The sequence below is a fragment of the Carassius carassius genome, chromosome 14 (assembly GCF_963082965.1).
Source record: "Carassius carassius chromosome 14, fCarCar2.1, whole genome shotgun sequence".
Lineage (NCBI taxonomy): Eukaryota > Metazoa > Chordata > Actinopteri > Cypriniformes > Cyprinidae > Carassius > Carassius carassius.
This window is the reverse complement of record NC_081768.1, coordinates 24,262,963-24,287,989: the sequence shown is the minus strand read 5'-3', so window position 1 is coordinate 24,287,989 and position 25,027 is coordinate 24,262,963. Positions and strand designations below refer to the sequence as shown.

Sequence of the window (25,027 nt, the reverse complement as noted above, 5' to 3'; positions counted from 1 at the left end):
TAAAGAAAACAAACAGAAAGCGCGTTGTCATCCTTTCATTTCCATGAACTTGTTTATGGAGCGCTACAACATACTTCTGTTTTAAATCCATTATCTTAATTAAAACGGATATATTTTATGTTTTTGTTTTTTTTATGAAAACTGTTATTTTTATTTTAGGCCTATTACTTTGTGTTGTTTCTATTTTAATGTACTTTTAAAGTTTAAATCACATTAAAATCTTATTTTGTACATTATGAATGAATGATGATGCATTAATATATGGTCACCATCACTCACAGCCACTCACACGTGTTCTGCGCATGAGCCGCACACAGCCCAACATTGAATAGGTTAACCGACCATCGATAGCTTTAATCGATTGAATCTCTTATCGACAATTAATCGATCATCGATTAATCGTTGACATCCTTATAGGTGTAGGCCCCTATATGACTTTTTTTCCTCCTATGAATCCAGTCGAAGTTATTTAAAAAGTTGTTTTTAAAATTAAAATAGTTATAGATATATAGATATATAAATAGATATATAAAATAGTATATATATATATATATATATATATATATATAATATATATTATTATATTATATAATATTATATATATATATATATATATATATATATATATATATATATATATTAGACTTGTGCCGGTATTCGGTAATGCGATATATTGTTGTGATTAATATGCACGATAATACTTCTCCGTGTGCTGCAACCTTGTCATGGTGGAGAGGCTTGCGTGCTTCTATGATCCTGAGAGCTATGCTGGAGGGAGCCTATGGCTCCTGGTAGGTTCAACCATACCAGACGTCTTGGGTGAGGAGTGAGACGAAAGGCAGCACCTGGCCCTCCAGGTTGGGGGTTGGGCGTGGCGCTAACAGTGCCACCCTGTAAAAAACCTACTGTTACCGAAACTACAATGAGCAATACTACTTACATCAGGCCCATAGTAGACCCTGGTCACCCAAACTCTTTGGATGGCAGTATGACCACCCCTGATGAAATCCGAAGGGAACTCAGGAGTGCGAAAGAGGGCCTACTAGGACCTAAAACCAAGATCCGCATTGGAACATGGAACGTCCGTACTATGTGGGAGACCACCAAGACAGCACAAGTCCTCAGTTAGATAAAAAGGTACCACCTGGACATCTTGGGGATAAGTGAGAGTCACTGGATCGGCTCTGGTCGTCAAGTCCAGCATGAAGGGTCTGTTATCCATTCTGGTCACGAGAACACCCATACACATGGTGTAGCCATTCTAATCTCCAAGGAGAAGGCCAAAACCCTGCTAGAACCAGTAAGTGAAAGACTGATCCGAATACGCCTCAACTCAAAGTTCTGTAAACTCGCCATCTTACAGTGCTATGCACCAACCAACAAGGCTGAAGAGGAGGTCAAAAAATACTGGTATGAACAACTGCAAATGGCGGTTTCCAAAGTACCCCAACACGACGTTCTTCTCCTAACTGGCGACATGAATGCAAAAGTGGGAACCAACAACTTCAACAACAAGAGAGAAATGGGTAGACATGGATGTGGCGACAGAAACAACAATGGTGAACGCCTTGTTGATTTCTGCATGAGTAACAACCTGGTCATCGGCGGCACCATCTTCCCACACAAAAACATCCATAAGCTCACATGGCAGTCACCTGATGGTAGGACCATCAACCAAATCGACCACATCATCATTAACGGTAAATGGCGCAAGTCACTGCAAGATGTTAGAGCCTACCGAGGTGCAGATGCCTATAGCGACCACTACCTAATCGCTGCCACCATTAAACTCAAGTTGAAGAAGTTAATCCCACAAGGCCATCGGCAGAAGAAACTGGACATTGCAAAACTCCAACATCCAAAGAAAAACAAGGAGTTTGTGTTGGAACTCAGAAACCGCTTCAGCACGCTAGAGGCTTCCTGTGAAATAGAAGAAGAACCCAGCAAATGGAATGCTATCAAAACCATATACTCTGAAACAGCACAAAAAGTCCTGGGCTTCAAACAAAAAGGGGCCAAAGAATGGATATCCGCTAACACTTGGCTGAAAATCGAAGAGAGGAAAGAGCTGAAGGCAAAGATGCTGAACACAACAACAAGTCCCAACGACTCCTCGAGAAAACCAAGATGTCCTATAAAAACAAGGACAGAGAGGGGAAGAGGAGTGCTAGAAAAGACAAAAGGGTCTTTGTAGAACACCTGGCAAGTGAAGCTGAGAAAGCTGCAGCCTATGGAAATCTGGGCACAGTGTACAAAATCACAAAGCGACTCTGCGGCAAATGCACAAACCAAACTACCCATGTTATGGACAAGAATGGCAACATCTGTACATCAGAGAGTGAACAAGCAGCCAGATGGGTTCAACACTTCCAGGAAGTACTCAACCTGAACAACCAGCCAACATCACAACAACAGAGGATATCCTGGAAATCAACACCAACCCCCTCTGACTCTGCTGAAGTTAAAGCTGCCATCCAAACCCTGAAAAGTGGCAAAGCATGTGGCATAGATGCTATTCATGCCGAGATGCTCAAGGTTGACATTCTAACATCAACAAGAGTGCTGACGGACCTATTCCAAAACATCTGGAACAGTAACACCATCCCTGAAGATTGGTCCAAAGGCCTCATTGTCAAAGTCCCCAAGAAAGGCAACATTAAGAACTGTGACAAGTGGCGTGGAATTACTCTTCTGTCTATCCCAAGCCAGGTGTTCTGCAGAGTCCTTCTCAATCGCATGGAGACAACCAATGACACCAGAATTAGACAGGAGCAAGCAGGCTCTAGGAAGGGAATACACCCCTCTACATCAACTTCGTGGACTTCAGGAAGGCCTTCGACAGTGTCCATCGACACACCCTCTGGAAGATACTGCAATCCTATGGAATACCATCAAAGATCATCTCAATCATAAAAACATTCTATGAACATTTTAAGTGTAGTGTCATTATGGGAAATCACCTCTCTGAGTGGTTTCCTGTGCAGTCCGGAGTGAGACAAGGGTGCATCATCTCCCCTATCCTCTTCCTGGTCGCCATACACTGGATCACAACCAACACCATAGCAGACAGACCCAGAGGCATCCAGTGGACCAGAGGCATCCAGTGGACTCTCCCAGCTGGAAGATCTTGACTTCACTGATGATCTTGTTCTCCTATCAACCAACCAGTACAACATGCAGGCTAAAACTGATAGGCTGAACAACTTTGCCAGACATGTTGGGCTCAGTATTAATACCTCCAAAACACAAGTGATGTGTGTCAACTCCATTCCCACAGCACCCATCCTTATTAATGAGCAACCACTTGAGTTTGTGGAAAATTTCACCTATCTGGGCAGTCTCATCAGTAAGGACAGTGGGGCATCTAAAGATATTAAAGCAAGGCTGGGAAAGGTTCAGGGTGCCTTCTCCCAACTCCGTTCTATATGGAGATCAAAACAATAAAGCCTTAAAACGAAGATGATCCTATATAACTGTAATGTAAAGTCTGTTCTGCTGTACAGTTCAGAGAGCTGGCCAGTTATCAAAACTGACATGAGGAGAATGGAAGTGTTCCATAATGGATGCCTCCGATGAATATGCCAGATACTTTGGCCTAATAAGATCTCCAACAATGAATTGTACAAGAAAACGGGAAGCTGGAGTATCACCAAGGAGATTACACGAAAACGCTTGAGATGGCTAGGACACGTGTTAAGGATGGAGCAGGACAGCATCACAAAAGTCGCCCTAAGATGGACACCACCTGGTAAAAGAAAACCAGGGAGACCCAAAACCACCTGGCGCAGAACTGTGACACAAGAGCTGGAACAGATGAACCTGTCATGGGGAGAGGCCCAACATGCTGCCAGGGACTGAATACAATGGAGAGTGCTCATTGAAGCCTTATGTCACATAGGGGATGAAGAGAAATGATGATGATGATGAATATGCACGATATTGTTATCGTGGGCACTTCTAAATACCGTGAATAAATATACATTACAAATTATTCAGAATTTGGAAAGCATTTTAAGAATAGTATTCCCATCAGCTGCTTAAAATGCACAACATCACTGTATGCTGCTTGAAAGAGCGCATGCGCTCTGATGTAAACAAGCACGCATGAGAAGCACATGGAGGAACACGTGAGAGATGCGCTGAATGAAAGCACATTCACTCTCTGACAGCAGATGGCGCTAAATTCAGCCCTTACCCTGTAAACACAGTAAAAAAAAGCAGCTGTTACTTTCTAAACCATAAATAATCTTAAATAACCATTCAGATTTGTGTTTTCCCTATGGTGTTTATTACAGAGCCAACTACTGAAATATTTAGACTTAATAGGCTATTTATCTTCAAACATTCATTTTTTTTTTTTTTTTAAATCTGGACTACAAATGCCCTAGATATTGTTTGAAAGTGTTTTGATCTTTTATTGTTCATTCACACTTTTTTATGGCTTATCATGGCAATTATGGCTTCATTTGTTAACATAAACTGCCAATGAAAAAAATATTTTGAACATTCATTAATCTTAGGTATTCCAATATTTAATAACACATTGTTAAAATTGAAAGTTGCAACTGTGTTATTTAATGAGCTAACATGAACTAAGACTTGTATTTTTTAACAAGATTAATAACTTCTATAGTAAATGTAGCTATTGCTCATTGTTTAGCTGTGCATTTATTGAATGAGTGCTATGCGATGTCCGAACTGATTACACTATATTTTATGTATTGCACTGTATTTTATGTAAAATCATTTTCTATTTTTAAACTGTCTTAAATTCATTTTAAGTCAATTTTTCAATCATTTTCATTTTCAAGTTCTTAAATTGCTTTTTATTTTTGTGATTATTTTTCTTCATGACTTTTTTTACTTTCTTTTTGAATCACCATTGTGTACGAAATGTGCTATAAATAAACTTGCCTTGCCTTGAATGTGAATGCATTAACTAAGGTTAACTAATGAGGTCTTATTTTAAAGTGATACCTATAGGTTTTTTTTTAGTTCTTTTGCACTTTAATGTGTAAAACCTTTATATATTTTTCTGTATTGCTTTATTGTTTTAAATGTTTAGTTATTTTTGTTATAAGGAAAAAAGTTATTTAACCTTTTATACTGTATTATGACCACTTTTTTAGAACAATTTCAATACCGTGATAATACCGTATACCGTGATAAAAGCATGATCAATTAACCGCAACAGGAAAATTTGATACCGGCATATCCATAATATATATATATATATATATATATATATATATATATACAATTTGTAACTTTTTTTTTCATTTCTATTTTCATGTTTATGTACTGATAAGGAACACTTGTATCAGAGTACCTACAGAATAATTTTAATTCACATGTAAAAAAGAGACATGAAAATATCTCTATATCAAAGGCAAGATATTAATCTGTTTCACCTAAAGGGCTGGTTTTATGAAGACAAGCTTTAAGAGTGGTTTGCTTTTGATTACAACACTTTTCTTTACTCTATATACTGTTTATATATTGCCTATTGACTGTCACAGGAATAAACCTGTTGTCTGTCTTTGAAAATGATCAGGATTTGACAAGATCTCTCTCATGGTCTCTCCTGTTCTCTTAGTATATGTGCGGTTTAACTCCAGCCATGGGTTCCCGGTGGAACTGGAACAGGGTGCGAGTGTAGCTGAGCTGAAAATGACTGTGGGACGCTTGCAAGGAGTACAGCCTGATCGACTGCGGGTCATCTTTGCTGGACGAGAGCTCTGCAATGAATCCACACTTCAGGTGAAAAGTACTTATGTAAATATTGTACTTTAAAAGAATAGAAGTTAGAAGTAAATGTTTTCAAACACTTGCATGATATTTGTAATTAAATTAAAAGTATTATTGTTAAAATGCATATTAAAGTCAAGTCAAGTCACCTTAATGTAGCGCTTTTAACAATACAGATTTTGTCAAAGCAGCTTTACAGTATTAAATAGGAAAATAGTGTGTAAATAATGTAAAAGGACAATAGTAAACACTCAATTTTCAGTTAAAGGCAGTTCATCATTGAATTCAGTGATGTCATCATCAGCTCAGTTCAGTTTATACAGTATCTGTGCAATCAAGTCGACAATATAGCTGGAAATTAAATGCAAACTCACTTAAGTTATTTAGTATAATTTATTTTTTTTTTATTTTTTTTTAGAATTTTTATCAAATGTTAATGTAAAAAAAAATATATATATATTGTGTAATTTAACTTGTGTTCGTTTGTTTGCTGGTTTTTATTGTATTTGTTATACTTGTATTTTTTTAAATTGTTTTGCCATGAAAATAGCCTAAAATTGTAACAGAAAAAAAAACAATACAGAACCATTCAAACGGAAAAAAAAAATAATTAAAAAAATAAATAAAACAAAATTTAAGAAAAAATAAAATGGATTTCATAGGATCCTAACTATCCCTCAGCCTTGCTTCACCCCCCAGTTTTGGAACCACTGCTTTATTCTTTTAAATTGATACATTAATCGTGTTTACTATATATGTATTTTTTTTATTAAAGTGGAAATCCGTTTACTAAAAACTTGACTAACTGCTTCACTTCCACTTTAAAGGTATATTTGGCAAAAAAGTTGCCAATAAAATCCTGTAAAAATGATGTTAATTGCTGTAAAATGGATAACAGGTATGATGTTGTAATAATTTAACAATGAAACCGCTGTAAAGAATAATTTTTTTTTAAAAAGAGTAAACTATAAAATACTGATATATCATGAGCTCTATCTTAATACATTTACAAATGAAATTACAAAAGTCAATGATGTTGCAAATTAGTATTTATTAAAACTGGCAGAAAGACATTGCAAGGCTTTTATTGGTAAAATTTCAGGCTTTCAACAGTTAAAATCTTATAATAAAAAGAACATGGCATTACAAATAACTACAAATACCTGTTAAAAAAAGCCATTTTCAGAGTAGAACATTAACTTTCTATAAAAATGAAGGTCAATCAACAGAATTTGTATAATTTTGATTAAATAAAAGATGTTTTAAAGAAAAGGATTAAAATAAAATGCTAGAATCAACATTAAATCACAAATTCTATTGTTTGAGCTTATGATCTATTAAATTAAGAATATTACTGCAAAAGACAATTTAATAAATACATACTGAAAGTTCATCAACTTTCTGAGATGAACACACACGAGGGTTGTCCCTCTTCTCTGAGACCTTTCCACTTGTTTTGCCTCCATGTGTCTGTCTTGTATCCAGTGAGTGTTGTGATTCCAAGAAAACATCTGCACATAAAAACTAGTAGAAGCATCAGGATAAAGTTAAGTATCGAATGAAACTAGCTCAATAAAATAAATGTCAAAATGCCACTTATACAATACAATCAGCATTTACCAGTACTTAAAGGGTTACTCCACCCCAAAATAAAAATGTTGTCATTAATCACTTACCTCCATGTCGTTCCAAACCTGTAAAAGCTTCGTTCGTCTTCGGAACACAATTTAAGATACTTTGGATGCAACCGGGAAGTTTGTGACTGTCCCATAGACTCTCCAGTAAATACCACTGTCAAGGCCCAGAAAAGTATGAAAGACATCATCAGAATAGTCCATCAGTGGTTCAACCGTAACATTATAAAGCGACGACAATACTTTTTGCATGCAAAGAAAACAAAAATAACGACTCTATTCAACAATTCGTCTCCTCTGCGTCAGCCATTTTGGAGAGTTTCCACCGGACACAAACTGCATATGCTCTTCTGTGTCAGCTGGGTCACATGGACACGCTTTCTATGTTTATTTACGATTTGATTTGAATGAAACAGCGTATCCATGTTGTGCGGCTGACATAAAAAATAACGATTTTGTTGAATAAAGTTGTTATTTTTGTTTTCTTTGCATACAAAAAGTATTCTTGTAGCTTCGTAAAATTACAGTTCGACCACTAATGGCAGATGGACTATTCTGATGATGCTTTTCCTACTTTTCTGGGCTTAGACATTGTTAATTGTTTGGCAGTCAAAGGGACAGACACAAACCTCCCGGTTCTCATTCAAAATATCTTAAATTGTGTTCTGAAGACGAATAAAGCTTTTATGGGTTTGGAACAACATGGGGGTAAGTAATTAATGACAACATTTTCTTTATGGGGTGGAGTAACCCTTTAAACTAAATAAGTAAGCTTTATTGCAAATGAAATTAATCAAGTAAAACATTTTACCTAAAAAAATTCAAGTGTGCAAAAGACGCCAGACTGAAGTTGTAATAAGACTCCAAATCCAGCTACAAAGTTGAGGTAAGAATTCACAACCATCTGACCATCAAATAGTCAAAAGCCACGGGGTGGACCTGAAATGAGTAAATATAAGCAATAATGAAACCTACAATGCAGTATTTCAATATAAAATGTATTCTAAATTACAAGTTTTTCAAATGATTTAAAGAATTAATACATTACCTAATAAAATCAGCTTCAGAGTTTTGAAGCATCAAACATTTCCCCACATCTGCTGCTATTCTTTGCCCCTACAAGACAAAGAAAATAATCTTGATATTTATTTAAATGATTTACATAAATGAGACCAAAATATATATTTTAGAATAAACAAACTATTATAAATTATATAAATTATAATATTACATTGTAGAACTGTACCACCAATCAATTTAAATAATTTACAGTGCAAAATTACAACTGTTATGACATTAATGTTTTACATAAATTTTTGAAAATACAATTAATAAATGTTGGAAAAAAGCAATGATACTTTTTAAACGTGAAACTAAACCGCCTTTAGGTGGCAGCGAATAACTTAATGAGTGAATCAACGAGTGAGTCATTCATTGAACCAATCCGTTCAAAAAGATCAATCATTAAGTAAAAACACCACTGAGTTTTGATTTGCTTTGGTCTTTGTTTGGAACTATTTTCGTTGGTGAAATAAAACAACAGTTAATATTGTGTCTAGAAAGTAAGTAACTTGTTAACTAATTGTTTATTGAACTATGTTTTTGCAATCGTGATACTCAGCAAAACAGCTCACTTGTTATGCTACCTATATCATATGTTATAAATAAACTCAACAGTTGAACATTTACCTCATGTACTTTCTGTGAGTTTATGTGTGCCGTTAAGCTTGTTTTGAAGTTGAATGAAACGTTAAGAACAGAACAGTCTCACGCTTCGATGCCTCCTCAGTCTTTTTTTTTCCTTTTTTTTTTTTTTTACTAAAATTCTCGCACTGCTCCAGTCAGCTGTGTTTCAGATTTGAATGATGCGCGCGCAATCCAATAATGACACACTACAGTAAGTTAGTGTAAAAAGCAGGAGCTACAGTGACAACACCTGCTTCTTGTAAATTGATTACAGTTGACGTGGAAATATACTGTTAACAACTGTAAAACCTTATTTGACCCATAATGCATTGTGAATTACAGCTGCATCTTGTAAAATGTTTATACAGTAATATTCTGTAAAATTTTGCTGTAGAAACTACAGCAATTTTTTACAGTGATTACTGCATAAAATTTATTAGAATAGATGTTTAATTTTATAAAGTACAAGTTGATTTCAAAATGCACCAACATTTTTTGCATTTTGTGTTTTTCAGTTAATTAAAATACTATTTTCCCTATATATTTAATCTAGGATTTCTTTTTTTTTTTCTCTTTTTTTTCATACTTTGAAATGGTTGGCAGGGAAATATCTACATTTTGAATGTCCCTGCAGTAAATATGGAAGCAATTTTCTGAAAGTCAGCCTTTTGCTCTTCTGTGTATATGTCAAAGTCAAGGTTTGTCTCGTTTTTGCCTCTAGAGTCTGAACAAAGCACAGTACATTCTTGTGATTCACGGTACCTCATTTTCACTGATGAAACTCCTGCTGTGTGTGAGAGCTGTAGCAGATGCTGTGTGGAGCTCAGCTTCCCACCTCATAACTCCAATGAAAATCATCCGCACATTATTTGTGCTACTTACAGTAATATTTCAATCATGCTAGAGCTCATAAATCAGCGGAGAAACATGGAAAAGTACACACTTGGATAGTTTACACATTTTCTGCATGTTTCTAGTCTTATTTGAGGTTTTGACTGACACAACTGTGGTTGTCTCTACAGATGTTATCCTGCTTTATATGATTGCCATGAAGTACCTTCTTACAATTTCTTAAGTCTAATTACAGTGTGATGACCATTCAAGTCATTTAAAATAAAATTAACTGTAACGCTATAAAGACCTTCATAGTCATGGGAAGGAGGAGGCGGGAACCGGCGAACATTTAAATGAAGCTTTAATAATAAAATAAAAATAAAATAAAAACAAAACAGCACTACAGCCCCTCACGGATGACTCCCATGCACAAACAAAACCATAACACAAAATAAAATCCAGGCCTGGTCCTTCACTGTCATTACTCCTCTTTTGTATCCTTCCGGAGCTCCTCCGTGGGAGTAGAAACCGGTGAGTGGCACAGGTGTCGCTCATTTCCAATTACTCTACCGGCCTCGACCCGTTCCTACGGCTCTCGGCCCCGCCCCACTCGTTACATAGCCCCATCACCCCTCACAGGCTGGGGGGTACTCACGAGACTGCGCTCTACTCATCCCCCCCTCACCCACCCCCCTCCCTCCGGGGGGACCGCTCATGGTGGCTGCGGGAACATGGGGGTAAGGACAAACAGACGAGGTGAGAGAAAAGGAAATGGAAGGATGAGGAGCGACAGAGACGAGAGAGGGGAGAGAGGAAAAAAAAATTGTTCCGGTTCCCAGACACACTGCCGCTCGGCTCTCCACCAGCTGTGTGAACTCTTCCGTTGTGCCTGGTGGGGCACTGGATGGCCCTCGGTGGATGGCACGACACTCCGCCGCCGCCCAGTGGACGGCAGGAGTCCCCCATTCCCTGCTCCTCCTCATCATGGCAGATGGCAGCAGGCTCCGGCCCCCTGGTGAACGGCGCCGACTCCTCCACTCCCTCACGGATGGCAGCCGTCCCTCCACATATCAGGCGGCCGGCAGCGAGCTCGTCCGTCCCCATCAACTCACTCCAGCCCACCGCCTCCAACGTCCACGGCGGCAGACTGCTTCGCCATGCTCGATGGGTTCACCAGAGCGACGAGGGATCTTCGACAGCGTATCCCTTCTTCCTCCTGGGTTTTGGCACCAATGTAATGCTATAAATACTTTCATAGTCACGGGAAGGAGGAGGCAGGAACTGACAAACATTGAAATAAAACTTTTTGAATAAAAACATATTGAAAACAAAACTCAAAATAAAATCCAGGCCTGGTCCGGTCTTGTGGAGCTCCTCCGTGGGACTTGAGACCGGTGAGTGGCGCAGGTGCCGCTCATTTCCAATTACTCCACCGGCTTCGACCCATTCCCATGGCTCTCTGCCCCGCACCACTCGTCACATTAACATTTTCATGTTTCTTTCTCCTTCTTTCACTTTCTATGTAGTATCCCTGGAACAAAACAAACAGCAGTCAATTCATTACTGTGAATTTGATGCCTTATCTGTGCTTGTGCTGCCACTGAGAATGATGGGAAATGTAGTCTTGTTAAAAAAAAAAAAATAATTCCTGCTGCTCTATTCTAAGTGGCTCTTAGGTGTTGACACCTGCAGCAGGTTGTCACCTTGCTCTGTGGAATCAATATGCTGTATATTTACTCAATTTGTTTAATAAGCTCTCATCTTCTCTCAAAATTAATTTACATGTCTCTCACCCATATTTCCCACTGCTTCATTGTGCAGTGAATTTACTGGAGCACAGATAAAACTTGCACTAATTAAAAAGAGTTGGCCTTGTGTCTGTGTGTGTGTGTGTGTGTGTGTGTGTGTGTGTGTGTATTGTACTGAGTGTTTCTGGAGAATGTAACCGGGTAATAGGTTATTTGCACAGCTCATAGCTCCTGGGTCTCACGTTATATATGTGATGCTGTAATCAACTCATCTTTAATTTCACCTGCTCTGTGCCAGTCATACGTTTAACACATATAAACAAACTGCTTAGCACAATTAAATATTACTGTTTTATTTTATTCAAGAATTTGCTATTTTTAAGGTGCTGATAGTGTTTTAAGTTAAATAACATTTTTAGCCTTAAAAGTTTGTTTTGATATCTAGGTTTTAATACTGAGTAAAACAACACTACCCACTAAGCTTTGCTTGAGTAAAATGGCTGTTTTGTGTCTTTCTGATTTCTTTACATAAGAATGAAAAATACACATTTTAGACGTACACGACTTGCCAAGTGCACTTTTTAATTTCATTTTCTTATTGTTAATTTGGGAGCTTGTGGTCAACTCATGCTGTCCTGTCATGAGCTGTGAAGTTGGTGGCCTCTGCTCTTTATCTGCCTGTGAGGCTCAAGATTGATTGTGCTGTTTTTGTTGCTATTAAAAAAAATAGTTTGCATTAATTAAAATAAAATAAAGATTAGATGGAAAACATAGTAATGAAATAAATATTAGATGAAACACTTAAAGAAACTTAAACTTAATGAAAACTAGACTGCTAATTTATATGAAATATATTTTTGTTGAAGTACAAAAATTATTAAAGCTAAAAATTAAAATAAGTAACAAAAAAGAAAAAGAACATTACTAAAACTTCAATTAAAATTAAAATAAACTTTAAATATAAAAAAAGCATATTCAAAATATTAATAAATAAAATAACAGTCACAGTACAGAATGTCAGATTCTTAAAAAAATAAATGTTAGATGAGAAACTTAAACGGATATATATATATATTTTTTAAATAAAGTTTTAGTTGAAGCAGGAGTTGGCCTACTAAAATGACTAAAAAACAAAAAAATAAATAAATTAAAGCCAAATAGAAATATTTTAAATAAAAACTAATAAAACATAACTACATGACTGATACTAAAATTAAAAAGAAAATTGTAAAGATAAAGTACTATAAAAAATAACAGTCAATAAAGTTTGTCAGATTGTGGTAATTTGCTGCATCTGCCACAATTTAGCACTCAGAGCCTGCAAGTTAGGAGCTGTCTGAATATGTACATTGTATTTGGCACAGATTGTATTGGCTTGTTTGTGTTGTCACCTTATTTGCATAATTATCTGTACAACTCAAACAATGTAAACAGCATGTGCAAATACACAACACTACCAATGTCTGCAGATCATTCTTAGTGAGTTCCCTCAAGAGAATTCATCTTTCTGTCAGGGTTTTGTCCGTGATCTAGTTGATTGTCAGTCTTTCATTCTTTTGCTTCCTGTATGCATCCATTGCTCTATTCTGTTGTTTTTGTATGTCTTTTCTGTCACTCTTTTGTATTCCTCTCTGACACATTGGCTTGCTCACTGTTATTACCTCTGTTTTCTAAAGTGTTCTACTCTCCCATTTCTCTCTCTGTCTCGTCCCCCTCCTTTCACACTCCCCACACTCTGAAGGAGCAATACAGATAAACGCCAGTGCTCTGAAGGTTACATTCAAGGACTCTTGCTGTCTGAGAGTCATCCTCACCCTTGCCTACTACCTCACCAAGGAGCCAATCACCATCTTATTTCAGCTTTGCCCCACGTTTTTGCGCAGGCCAAAAATATACTCAACGCAAGTATGCAAGCGTGAATGCTTGGTCCATGCATCACAAGGACAGAGTCCCCTTGTAAATACTTAATGTGGTTCTGTGGCGTTTTCAAAGAGGATGTTGGTCTCTGGCATGTGATGTTGCTGTGCTGATGCTGTCCTAGACTTTTTAAGTAGCTTAACCAGTAGGACGCCCTTGATTTACAGGTTTCACCACTGAAAACAAGCAATAAATAGCCTGGAAATTAATTCTAATGTTGATCCTCCCCACTTTTGCAAAATGAAGTGCTGAGGTGGTTGAAACTCCTGGCACATTTTAGTCACAGTGTCCTCTTAGGCCCTGTGTCTTCAAGCCCAGCTCTCCACACCATCTGTCTTCATAGGGAAGTGTCTCAGCAGAGCCAGACTCACATCGTCAGTGTTCTCCAAAGATGCTTAGTCATCTCTGATAGAACTAACGTAGTGGATTTTAACTGGCTCCCTAGTGGTGCTTTAATAGGGGATTTTATAAAATGCTAATTTGAAAGTGGCCTTTATTATATTGTATTAAATTTTGTTATAAGGTATTTCAATGTATGTTTTTCATGGTCATATCCAGTTTTGACAGACATGCCAGCAAATTCATTGCTTGAAGGAGTAAAATGAGAACATAGTAAGGTTACTGTTCTCTTCTGTGGAACACAATTTTGATCTAGGTGATGTAGTATAAAAGTAGTCTAGTGCGCTATTTTCTTATAAGCTGTATGTCTTATTAGGCTTAATCTAAATTTGATTTACTGAAAAACTTGGCTCTTAAATTTCATTTGTACTTTCACATATTCAGATTCAAAGATGCCTAGCACCAAAAATTTTTCTCAAACCCAGCTTATTTGAGTCTGTTAAAGTAGGTTGATGTAGTAAGTTCGTGTGGGCAAGGAAGAGGACAAAGGGGTCGGCTGGACTGCTGATGTATTTATTTAACAGAAAAATAACTTTAACTTTGCAAACACCAAATGGTGACTTCTATTCTGACACGTTGTCACAGCACTTTCGATTTACTCCTTCCGGTTTCCGTTTCCGGTTCGCGTCAGCAGTCCGTCTCTCTCTCACTTGCTTCAGTCTCTCCTGCCGTTTTATACTCTCTCCACGCCAATTACTGGAACAAGAAACAGGTGATGATAATTTCTGCCCAAACCACTCACTTACCGCTCGTCTCCTGATTCTCTCTCCCGCTGCAGACTTCGCTAAACCACGCCCTCACTGCCACATACCCCCACCGCCCGACTCAGGCCGGGGAGCCATCCGGCCTGCAGCCCCCCCCCCCATTTCTGGAGAGAAAGTCGGCCGCCGCCATCTGAACACCCGGCCTGTGGACCACCTTGAACTTAAAAGGCTGAAGAGCTAGATACCAACGAGTGATCCGCGCGTTATTATCCTTCATGCGGGGGAGCCACTGCAGCGGAGCGTGGTCCGAACAGAGGGTGAACTCCCGTCCCAGGAGATAATAGCGGAGGGTGAGAACGGCCCATCTGATGGCAAGGCACTCTTTCTCTATGGTGCTGTACTTAGCCTCTCTCTTTGAGAGCTTCCAGCTAATGTACAGCACCGGCCGTTCATCCCCCTCTATCTCCTGGGACAGGACTGCCCCCAGCCCCCTGTCTGACACGTCTGTCTGCAACAGAAAAGGGAGAGAAAAATCAGGAGAGTGTAACAACGGCCCGCCACATAGAGCAGCCTTGACCTGGGTAAAGGCCTGCTGACACGGCTCCGTCCACTGGACCTTATCTGGCACCTCCTTTTTAGTAAGGTCAGTCAAAGGGGTGGTGAGGTCCGAATAATTAGGAATAAACCGTCTATAATATCCCGCCAGCCCCAAGAACTGCCTTACCTCCTTTTTGGTCTTGGGACGTGGGCAGGTCGCAATAGCGGCTGTCTTATCAATTTGGGGACGCACCTGTCCATGCCCCAAGTGGAAGCCCAGATACCTTACCTCCACACGCCCAATCGCACACTTCTTTGGGTTGGCCGTGAGCCCCGCTCCCCTCAGCGACCTCAGGACAGCCCTCGGATGCTGCATATGCCGCTGCCAATCATTACTAAATATAATGATATCATCCAGGTAGGCAGCCGCATATGCAGCATGGGGCCGCAGAATCTTATCCATGAGGCGCTGAAAGGTAGCAGGTGCCCCGAACAAGCCAAACGGAAGGGTAACAAATTGGTGTAAACCAAACGGCGTTGTGAAAGCTGTTTTTTCTCTGGATAATGGAGACAAGGGGATCTGCCAATAGCCCTTTGTTAAGTCCAATGTCGAATAAAAATGAGCCGTGCCTAGCCGATCAAGCAACTCGTCAACCCGCGGCATTGGATACGCGTCGAATTTCGACACAGCATTCACCTTGCGATAATCCACACAGAACCGGACTGAGCCGTCCGTTTTCGGAACTAAAACTATCGAGCTCGCCCAGTTACTGTTGGATTCTTCTATTACCCCCATGTCAAGCATAGCGCAAATTCAGCCTGAACTACTTTTTTCTTGTGCTCAAGTAAGCGATACGGCCGGCTGCAAACTACCACGCCCGGCTCGGTCTCGATATGGTGCTGAATCAGGTTAGTACTGCCCGGTAGGGGCGAGAAGACGTCGGCAAACTCTGCCTGTAATTTCGTTAAATCAGTGAGTTGGGACGGCGAGAGGTGATCTCCACCTGGAGCCAGGGCGAGGGATTGTGGTTTGATAATCGCCTCTGGACCGAGATCACCCCCCCCCCCAATCACCGTTGCCAACATCACTGATTCTGCCTCATTCCATTTTTTAAGGAGGTTGAGGTGGTAGATCTGACGGGACCCGTTCCTATCGGACCGTATTACCTCATAATCGAGATCTCCAACTTGTCGTGCGACCACAAACGGTCCCTGCCACTTAGCCATTAATTTAGAGCTTGACGTTGGGAGTAATACAAGTACTTTCTCTCCCGTTGCAAATTTGCGTAACCTAGTTCCCCTGTTATACAGCTGGCTCTGGCGGTCCTGGGCTTGTAACAAATTCTCCATTGATAGCCGCCCCAATGTGTGGAGTTTTGTTCTCAAGTCCAGCACATATAAAATTTCGTTTTTGCCCTGAGATGGCCCCTCCTCCCAAGTTTCTCTCAGTACGTCGAGCACCCCCCAGGGCTGGCGCCCATAGAGAAGCTCAAAGGGGGAAAACCCCGTGGAGGCTTGTGGGACCTCTCGCACAGTGAATAACAAGGGCTCTAGCCACCTATCCCAATTTTTGGCGTCTTTGTGAACGAACTTACGGATCATGGATTTAAGAGTGCGATTAAATCGTTCGACCAGGCCGTCGGTTTGTGGGTGATAGACGCTAGTTCGAATCGATTTAATGCCCAACAATCCGTACAGTTCGCGTAGCGTACGTGACATAAACGCCATGCCCTGATCGGTGAGGATTTCTTTTGGAACCCCCACCCGGGAGATAAGACGAAACAGGGCTTCCGCAACACATTTAGCAGAAATGTTGCGAAGGGCCACCGCTTCAGGATATCGTGTTGCATAATCAACTATGACTAATGCAAAGCGATGTTCTCATGCCGATCGCTCTAATGACCCGATGAGGTCCATTCCAATTCTTTCGAAGGGGACCTGCATTAAGGGAAGAGGGTGCAAAGGCGCTTTTGGGGCGGCCGGTGGGTTCACCAACTGACATTCCGGACAAGACGCGCACCACCTGCGCACGTTGTCATGAATGCCTGGCCAAAAGAAACGGGTCATGAGGCGATTTAGTGTTGCGGCCTGTCCCAAATGGCCAGCCATAGGATTAGAATGAGCCGTATGGAAAAGCATTTCCCTGCGGCCCTTTGGAATTAACAACTGGGTTGTATTCACTTTTGTCCGAGCGTCTTGGGTCACTCGATACAACCGGTCTTTTAAAATGGCAAAATACGGATAGGAGAGCGGGAGGGCAGGTTGGAGAGACTGGCCATAGATGGTGCGGACCTGTTGAAACGCATGTTTTAGTGTCTCATCCTGAGACTGCTCCAGAGGAAAGTCATCACGCTCCGAGAGAATCAGTCTCCCGTTTTCGTTCGGTTCCCCTGAAGCAGAACCCAGCGGTCCTGGCTCAGTTTCCCCCACCTGTACCCGCGCGGTCGCCTTCCGCGCCTTATTTCCCCAAGAGGCATCCGCACATAAGGACCCCAATAAAACCATAAATGCGGGCCAATTCGTTCCCAAAATTATCGGATGCCGGAGGTGGGGACTAACCGCCACCTCCACACTATGCTTTTGTCCCCGGAATTGAATCATAATTGGGACGACCGGATACTCCACCACATCCCCGTGTACGCACCGCACCTTAACCACGCAGCTTGTATCCAATGCCCCCGGTTGAATCAGGCTTTGATGGATTGAGGTTTGGTTACATCCTGAATCCACCAAGGCCGGATATGTACCCCCCTTGATACTCACAGGTATTTGGTACTCGCCAGCCTGACCGGGGGTGACCTGTGGGACGTCCGGGACCCGGACTCACGAAGTGCCCCCGGGGCGGGACACGAGGAGGGCTGGGTGGACGGGACCTAGGGAGAGGGACAGGGCGAGAGAGAAGGAGAGAGAGAGTTAGTAGCTGGGGGTGCGCCGACCCCTGGGCACGCCACCATGGGGTCCTCCGCCAGATGGATGGCCGAGTCCAGCAACGTGGGGCGGTGGCACTGGACCCACTCGGCCGTCTTTTTGGGAAGCCGAGCGATGAACTGCTCCAGCACCACCAGGTCGACGACATGCTCCACGCCGCTTCCCTCGGCTAGTAGCCACTTGCGGCAGGAGTCCCGGAGCTGTTGGGCCATCGCGAAGGGCCGACCGGCCTCGCCCAAGTCCAGGGATCGGAAGTGCTGGCGATGTTGCTCTAGCGACCGGCCGACCCGCTGGATGATGGCCCTCTTCAGGTCATTGACGACCAGGAGGTTCGCCACCGGAAGTTGTTGCGCGGGCACCTGGGCCTCGCCGGAGAGCAGGGAAATGAGGCGCACCGGCCACTGCTCGCAGGGGCCACCCGCAGGCCTCCGCCGACTTCTCGAAAAGTTCCAGGAAGGCCTCTGGATCGTCACTGGCCCCCATCTTGTGAAGCGGCAGGTGGAAGGGGGCGGCGGGCGGCCCGGCGGCCTCGGCGCGAACCTCCCGAACAATCCAGCTCCGGAACCTCTCGCGGTCCTCCTGCTGGGCCTGAACGATGGCCTGGAATCGTCTCTCCTGATCGGTCCTCAGGTCCAGCAGGGCCTGGTGTTGTTCGCGGTGCAAGACCGCAAGGGAGGCGATGACGTCCGCAAGAGGCGTGGAGGATGGGCTTTGCATGGCGGCGGCGGCGGTCCTTCTTCCTTCCCGGGTTTCAGGCACCAGTGTAGTAAGTTCGTGTGGGCAAGGAAGAGGACAAAGGGGTCGGCTGGACTGCCGACGTATTTATTTAACAGAAATATAACTTAAACTTTGCAAACACCAAATGGTGACTTCTATTCTGACACGTTGTCACAGCACTTTCGATTTACTCCTTCCGGTTTCCGTTTCCGGTTCGCGTCAGCAGTCCGTCTCTCTCTCACTTGCTTCCGTCTCTCCTGGCGTTTTATACTCTCTCCACGCCAATTACTGGAACAAGAAACAGGTGGTGATATTTTCTGCCCAAACCACTCACTTACCGCTCGTCTCCTGATTCTCTCTCCCGCTGCAGACTTCACTAAACCACGCCCCCCCCTGCCACAGTTGAATCTTAGTAAAAACAGAGGCCTGAAGAGGGTCAGAGTCCAAATGCTCCAGAGTCCATGATAAGACCATAAAAATGTGGTCTATGACTTGAACTGGACTGAAGTGCTACAACACTGTCAACAACAAGTTTGATTGCATGGAAGTGCATGTGGGATCTGAGAGTTACAAGACTAGGTTATAAGTAAATATTATAAGTAAATAATGGTTTAACAGTATGTATTTTCACTACGCAATGCTATTATAATATTTAAAATGTAGTGCACAAAATGTTTGTAACGATTTTATGGTGCATTTTTCTTATTTTTGGAACTTGAAAACCCTTTGTAATTACTTTTGTTTTAATTAAACTTAGGAGTATTGTAGTCGAAACCAGCTTACACAAATATTTGTCTGTGAGTTATTTAGTCAAATCTTCATTAACCGACAGCAGCTTTTCAATTTGATTGGAGAGCGGATCATTTGAATCGCGCACAACACAAAACTGACGGGAGCGGTTTTCGGTAGAAAACTGACGGGATTTAAAACTTTCAGATGAAACACAGCTCATTATCTCTCTGTCACTGTAAGTTATCGAAAACACACATGAGAACACGAAACACACGGTAGAAGCACATTTGTGTGGCAGAGAGGCTCTCTCTTGCACTTTATGACGTGGAAGATAACTTGTTGTCCAGACCTGTTCCATTCACACAGTGCATGTTTTCCAAGAATGCGGTTGTGAGTACAGAAAATTTATAGTTGTGAGTTCAGTTACAGATTATATATATCACGCCCATAAGTAATCAAACTGTGTGTGAATGTAACCGTGTCATTACCGTATATTCTACTGTATTAGGTACACTTTGCTAATACTGGGTTGGACCCCCTTTTGCCTTCAGAACTGCCTTAATTCTTCATGGCATAGATCCAACAAGGTGTTGGAAACATTCCTCAGAGATTTTGGTCCATATTGACATGATAGCGTCACACTGTTGCTGCAGATTTGTTCGGCTGCACATCCATGATGTGAATCTCCTGTTCCACCACATCCCAAAGCTGCTCTATTGGATTGAGGTCTGGTGACTGTGGAGGCCATTTGAGCTGAGTGAGCTCATTGTCATGTTCAAGAAGCCAGTCTGAGACGATTTGAGCTTCGTGACATGGTGCATTATCCTACTGGAAATAGCCATCAGAAAATGGGTACTCTGTAGTCATAAAGGGATGGACATGGACATCAATACTCAGGTAGGCTGTGGCATTTAAACGATGCACAATTGGTACTAAGAGGTCCAAAGTATGCCAAGAAAATATCCTCCACACCAGTACACTACCAGCAGCAGCCTGAACCATTGAGACGAGTCAGGATGGATCCATGCTTTCATGTTCTTTACACCAAATTCTGACCATCTGAATGTTGCAGCAGAAATCAAGACTCATCAGACCAGGCAATGCTTTTCCAATTTTCTATTGTCCAGTTTTGGTGAGCCTGTGAGAATTATAGCCTCTGTTTCCTGTTCTTAGCTGACAGGAGGCACCCGGTGTTGTCTTCTGCTGCTGTAGCCCATCTGCTTCAGGGTTCGATGTGCTGTGCGTTCAGAGATGGTATTCTGCATACCCTAGATGTAACGAGTGGTTATTTGAGTTACTGTTGCCTTTCTTTCATCTCTAACCAGTCTGCCCATTCTCCTCTGACATCAACAAGGCATTTTCATCCACACAACTGCCGCTCATTGGATATTTTCTCTTTTTTGGACCATTTTCTGTAAACCCTAGAGATGGTTGTGGGTGAAAACCCCAGTAGATCAGCAGTTTCTGAAATACTCAGAACAGCCCGTCTGGCACCAACAACCATTCCATGTTCAAAGTCACTTAAATCCCCTTTCTTCCCCATTCCGATGCTCAGTTTGAACTTCAGCAAGTCGTCTTCCCCACATCTAGATGCCTAAATGCATTGAGTTGCAGTAGGGGTGTGCGATATAATGATTTTTGATCGTGGATGATAAAAATGTCTCCATGATCTGCTTTTGAAGAAATATCGTAGTATCATGCTACAGCGCACATTATCAGCTGCAGTTCTGGCGCCTCCATCACATACTGTACAACTAGGGCTGGGAAAATAAATCTATGCATCGCGAATCGAGAAATGATTCAGCATCGATTCTGAGATTTAAAGAATGCATAGCGATTCTTTCTTGAATCGATTCTGAGATTAATTATGAACAGCAGATGGCACTGCATGCTTTAGAAACACCTGTACTCTGCTCGTTTCCAAATCATTACAGACACTTCAAGTCAAATCAAGTCAAGTCTGCTTTATTGTCAATTCTTCCACATGTACAGTACATAAATACAGAGAATCGAAATTGCGTTACTCTCAGACCCCCGGTGCATACAGACAACAATAACATTAACAGTAGAGCCTAAAAATCTAGATCAAATATAAAATATAAGATACAACTATACAATAAGGGAATCTAAAAAAGACAAAATAAAGTTAAAAATAAAGTTAAATAAAGTAGCGCAAGGCACATGTCAGATAGAGTGCAAATCAGTGAATTGAACAAACAGAGCAGATAAAATATTTTTAAGGATTTTAAGGATGAAGTTATCCTTCAATCTGCTGGTCCTGGCCTGGAGACTCCGCAGTCTCCTCCCTGATGGCAGCAGACTGAAGAAGCTGTGTGACGGGTGTGTGGGATCACCTGTGATGCAGTGGGCTTTGCGAGTGAGACGGGTTCCGTAAATGTCCAGGAGGGAGGGGAGAGAGACACCAATGATCTTCTCAGCTGCTCTCACCATGCGTTGCAGAGTCTTTCGGCAGGACGCGTTGCAGGCGCCATACCACACAGTGATGCTGCTCATCAGGATGCTCTCGATGGTGCCTTTGTAGAAGGTGTACATGATGGGGGGCGGGGCTCTGGCTCTTCTCAGTTTGTGGAGGAAGTAGAAATGCTGCTGTGATTTGTTGGCCAGTACTGCTGTGTTTTCAGTCCAGGAGAGGTCCTCTGTGATGTGCACACCCAGGAACTTGGTGCTGCTCACTCTCTCCACAGTCTCACCATTGATGGTCAGAGGAACGTGCTGAGTGTTTGCTCTCCTGAAGTCAACAACAATCTCTTTCATCTTCTCCACTTTCAGAGAGAGATTGTTGTCACTGCACCATCCAACCAGGTGGCTCACCTCGCTCCTGTAGTTTGTCTCATTTTGTTGCTAATGAGACCCACCACAGTCGTGTTATCCGCAAACTTGATGAAGAGGTTGGAGTTGTGTGATGGTGTGCATTCGTGGGTCAGCAGAGTGAAGAGGAGGGGGCTCAGCACACATCCTTGGGGAGCCCCAGTGTTCAGTGTGATGGTGCTGGATGTGTTGTTGCCGACCCGTACTGCCTGAGGTCTTCCAGTCAGAAAGTCCAACAGCCAGTTGCACAGCGAAGTGTTGAGCCCCAGCTGGACCAGTTTGTAAATGAGCTGTTGAGGGATGATTGTGTTGAATGCTGAACTGAAGTCTATGAACAGCATTCTGATGTATGAGTCCTTTTTGTCCAGATGTGTAAGTGCTGAGTGGACGGCAGTGGCGATTGCATCATCGGACCTGTTGGACCGATATGCAAACCGGAAGGGGTCCAGGGAAGGGGGGACGGCAGACTTGATGTGGTGCATGACTAGCCGTTCAAAGCACTTCATGAGGATGGGAGTAAGTGCAACAAGACGATAGTCTTTGAACCAAGATGGAGATGGCTTCTTCGGAACTGGAATGATGGTGGTAGTTTTGAAACGTGGGAACAACAGCCTGACTCAGCGAGATGTTGAAAATGTCTGTGAAGACATCAGTGAGTTCTGCTGCACTGTCTCTCAGTACACACCCAGGGATGTTGTCAGGACCCAGAGCTTTGCGTGCGTTGATCCTGCTGAAGGATCTCCTCACGCTGTCTGGGGTCAGCGTCATCACCTGGTCGCCAGGAAGAGGTGGAGTCTTCAGTGCAGTAGTGCTGTTTTGTTGCTCAAAGCGAGCAAAGAAGGTGTTCAGCTCGTTCAGCAGAGAGATGTTGCTGTCACAGGTCCGTGGTGGGGGCTTGTAGTCCGTAATGGTCTGTATCCCCTGCCACAGGCTCCTAGTGTCTCTGCTGTCACTGAATTGATGGGCTATCCTCCCGGAGTTCTGTCTCTTAGCCTCTCTGATGCCGTGGGACAGGTTGGCCCTGGCTGTTCTCAGGCCCACCTCATCTCCAACTCTGAAGGCAGCGTTCCGTGTCTTCAGGAGTCTGTAGACCTCCCCTGTCATCCACGGCTTCTGATTGGCCCAGACAGTGATGGTTTTTGTGACTGTTACATTATCAATACACTTGTTGATGTAGGCAGTGACAGTCTCTGAGTACTCCTGGAGGTCGGTGGAGTTATTGTATGTGGCAGCCTGCTTAAACATGTCCTAGTCAGTTGTGTCGAAGCATGTCTTGAAGAACCTCTGATGATCCTTCTGGCCACACTTGGATCTGTTTTTTAACTGGTTTGGCGACTTTAATGAGTGGTCTGTATGCAGGCATTAGCATGACAGTGATGTGGTCTGAGGCACCAAGGTGGGGGAGGGGGAAGGCTCTGTAAGCTCCTCTCTGTGTGGTGTAAACAAAGTCTAAAATGTTATTACCTTGTGTTGGAAAGTTAATGTGTTGGTGTATTTTTGGAAACACACTCTTTAAGTCAGCATGGTTGATATCCCCAGCTATGATGAGAGAAGCATCAGGGTGTGCTGTCTAGGGCTGCACGATATGAGGAAAAGCTGCGATGTGCGATAACATTGTTTAATATTGCGATGACAATATGACTTGCGATAAATATTCAAATGTGAATGTTAGCTATACTGTTCCCATGTCAGTGCTTTAATTGGTTATTTGCAAACCTAAACATTGAATAGCCTATTTCCACTGAATAAAGAAACAAAATAGATCATTTTTGACATGCTTTTATTGAACAAATTGCACATAAACTCAACAGAAAGATCTCTCTTTAAACAAAACAAATGTGGGGAAAATAACTGCAAACTAAAAACGAAAATTTTAAATAACTGTATGGCTCATAAAATCAGCAAAAAAAGATCTGCCCCTTAGGACAAGTTACTGCCTTGGCCATCTCTTTAGGACAAGTTATTGGCCAAGAAAACCAGCATGTTAACTTTGCTAGGCTTCAAACATGTTCGTTGACATGTTACTACATTCCCTGAAGTGCTGAAGAGCCTCTCGGAGGGAGAACTAGTTGCAGGTATACAAAGATACTTCCGAGCAAGTTTGGTCAGCTTAGGGTAGGTGACCTGGTGGAGTTTCCACCAGGCCAAAGGGTCGGCTTCACTGTGAATGGTGGGGGAGAACAAGTAGCTGTTAAGTTCAGCTTCAACAGCTTGCTCTAGATGCATGAAAGATGCTGTTGGGAGTGGGGCTTGGATTTGTTTTGAGCAAACTGCCCAATGATCGTTTTTTTTTTTTTTTTCGCTGGGTGGCTCCATGGTCTGGGCCTCTGTGTTCTCAGAATGTGTCCCTTCCTTCTGTGCAGAGTCTTTCATTTCTGACATGATCCTGCTCTTGATGTCCTCAACTTTTTCACTGCTGATGTAGGTGACCTTGAACCTGCGATGTCCAGAAGTTCTTGTGTTCCTGGGTCATCATACTTTGTATTCATGTAATCCAGGATTTTCACTTTAATGGACTTGGTTAAATCTGTGTCATCTTCCTTTTCTACAAGGACCGATGTCTTTAAAAGATGAAGGACGGGTTTCACATATGAAACACTGACATAGATTTCCC

At 42.1% G+C, this 25,027-nt stretch overlaps 1 protein-coding gene across 1 annotated transcript in view; it reads left to right on the top strand.

The window, feature by feature from the left end:
• Positions 1-25,027, top strand: part of prkn (parkin RBR E3 ubiquitin protein ligase) — a 156,249-nt gene that overhangs the window by 36,601 nt on the left and 94,621 nt on the right. Inside the window, exon 2 of the mRNA XM_059566728.1 lies at positions 5,597-5,760. Coding sequence (XP_059422711.1) covers positions 5,597-5,760 — 164 coding nt within the window. The remainder of the gene's footprint in view (positions 1-5,596; positions 5,761-25,027) is intronic.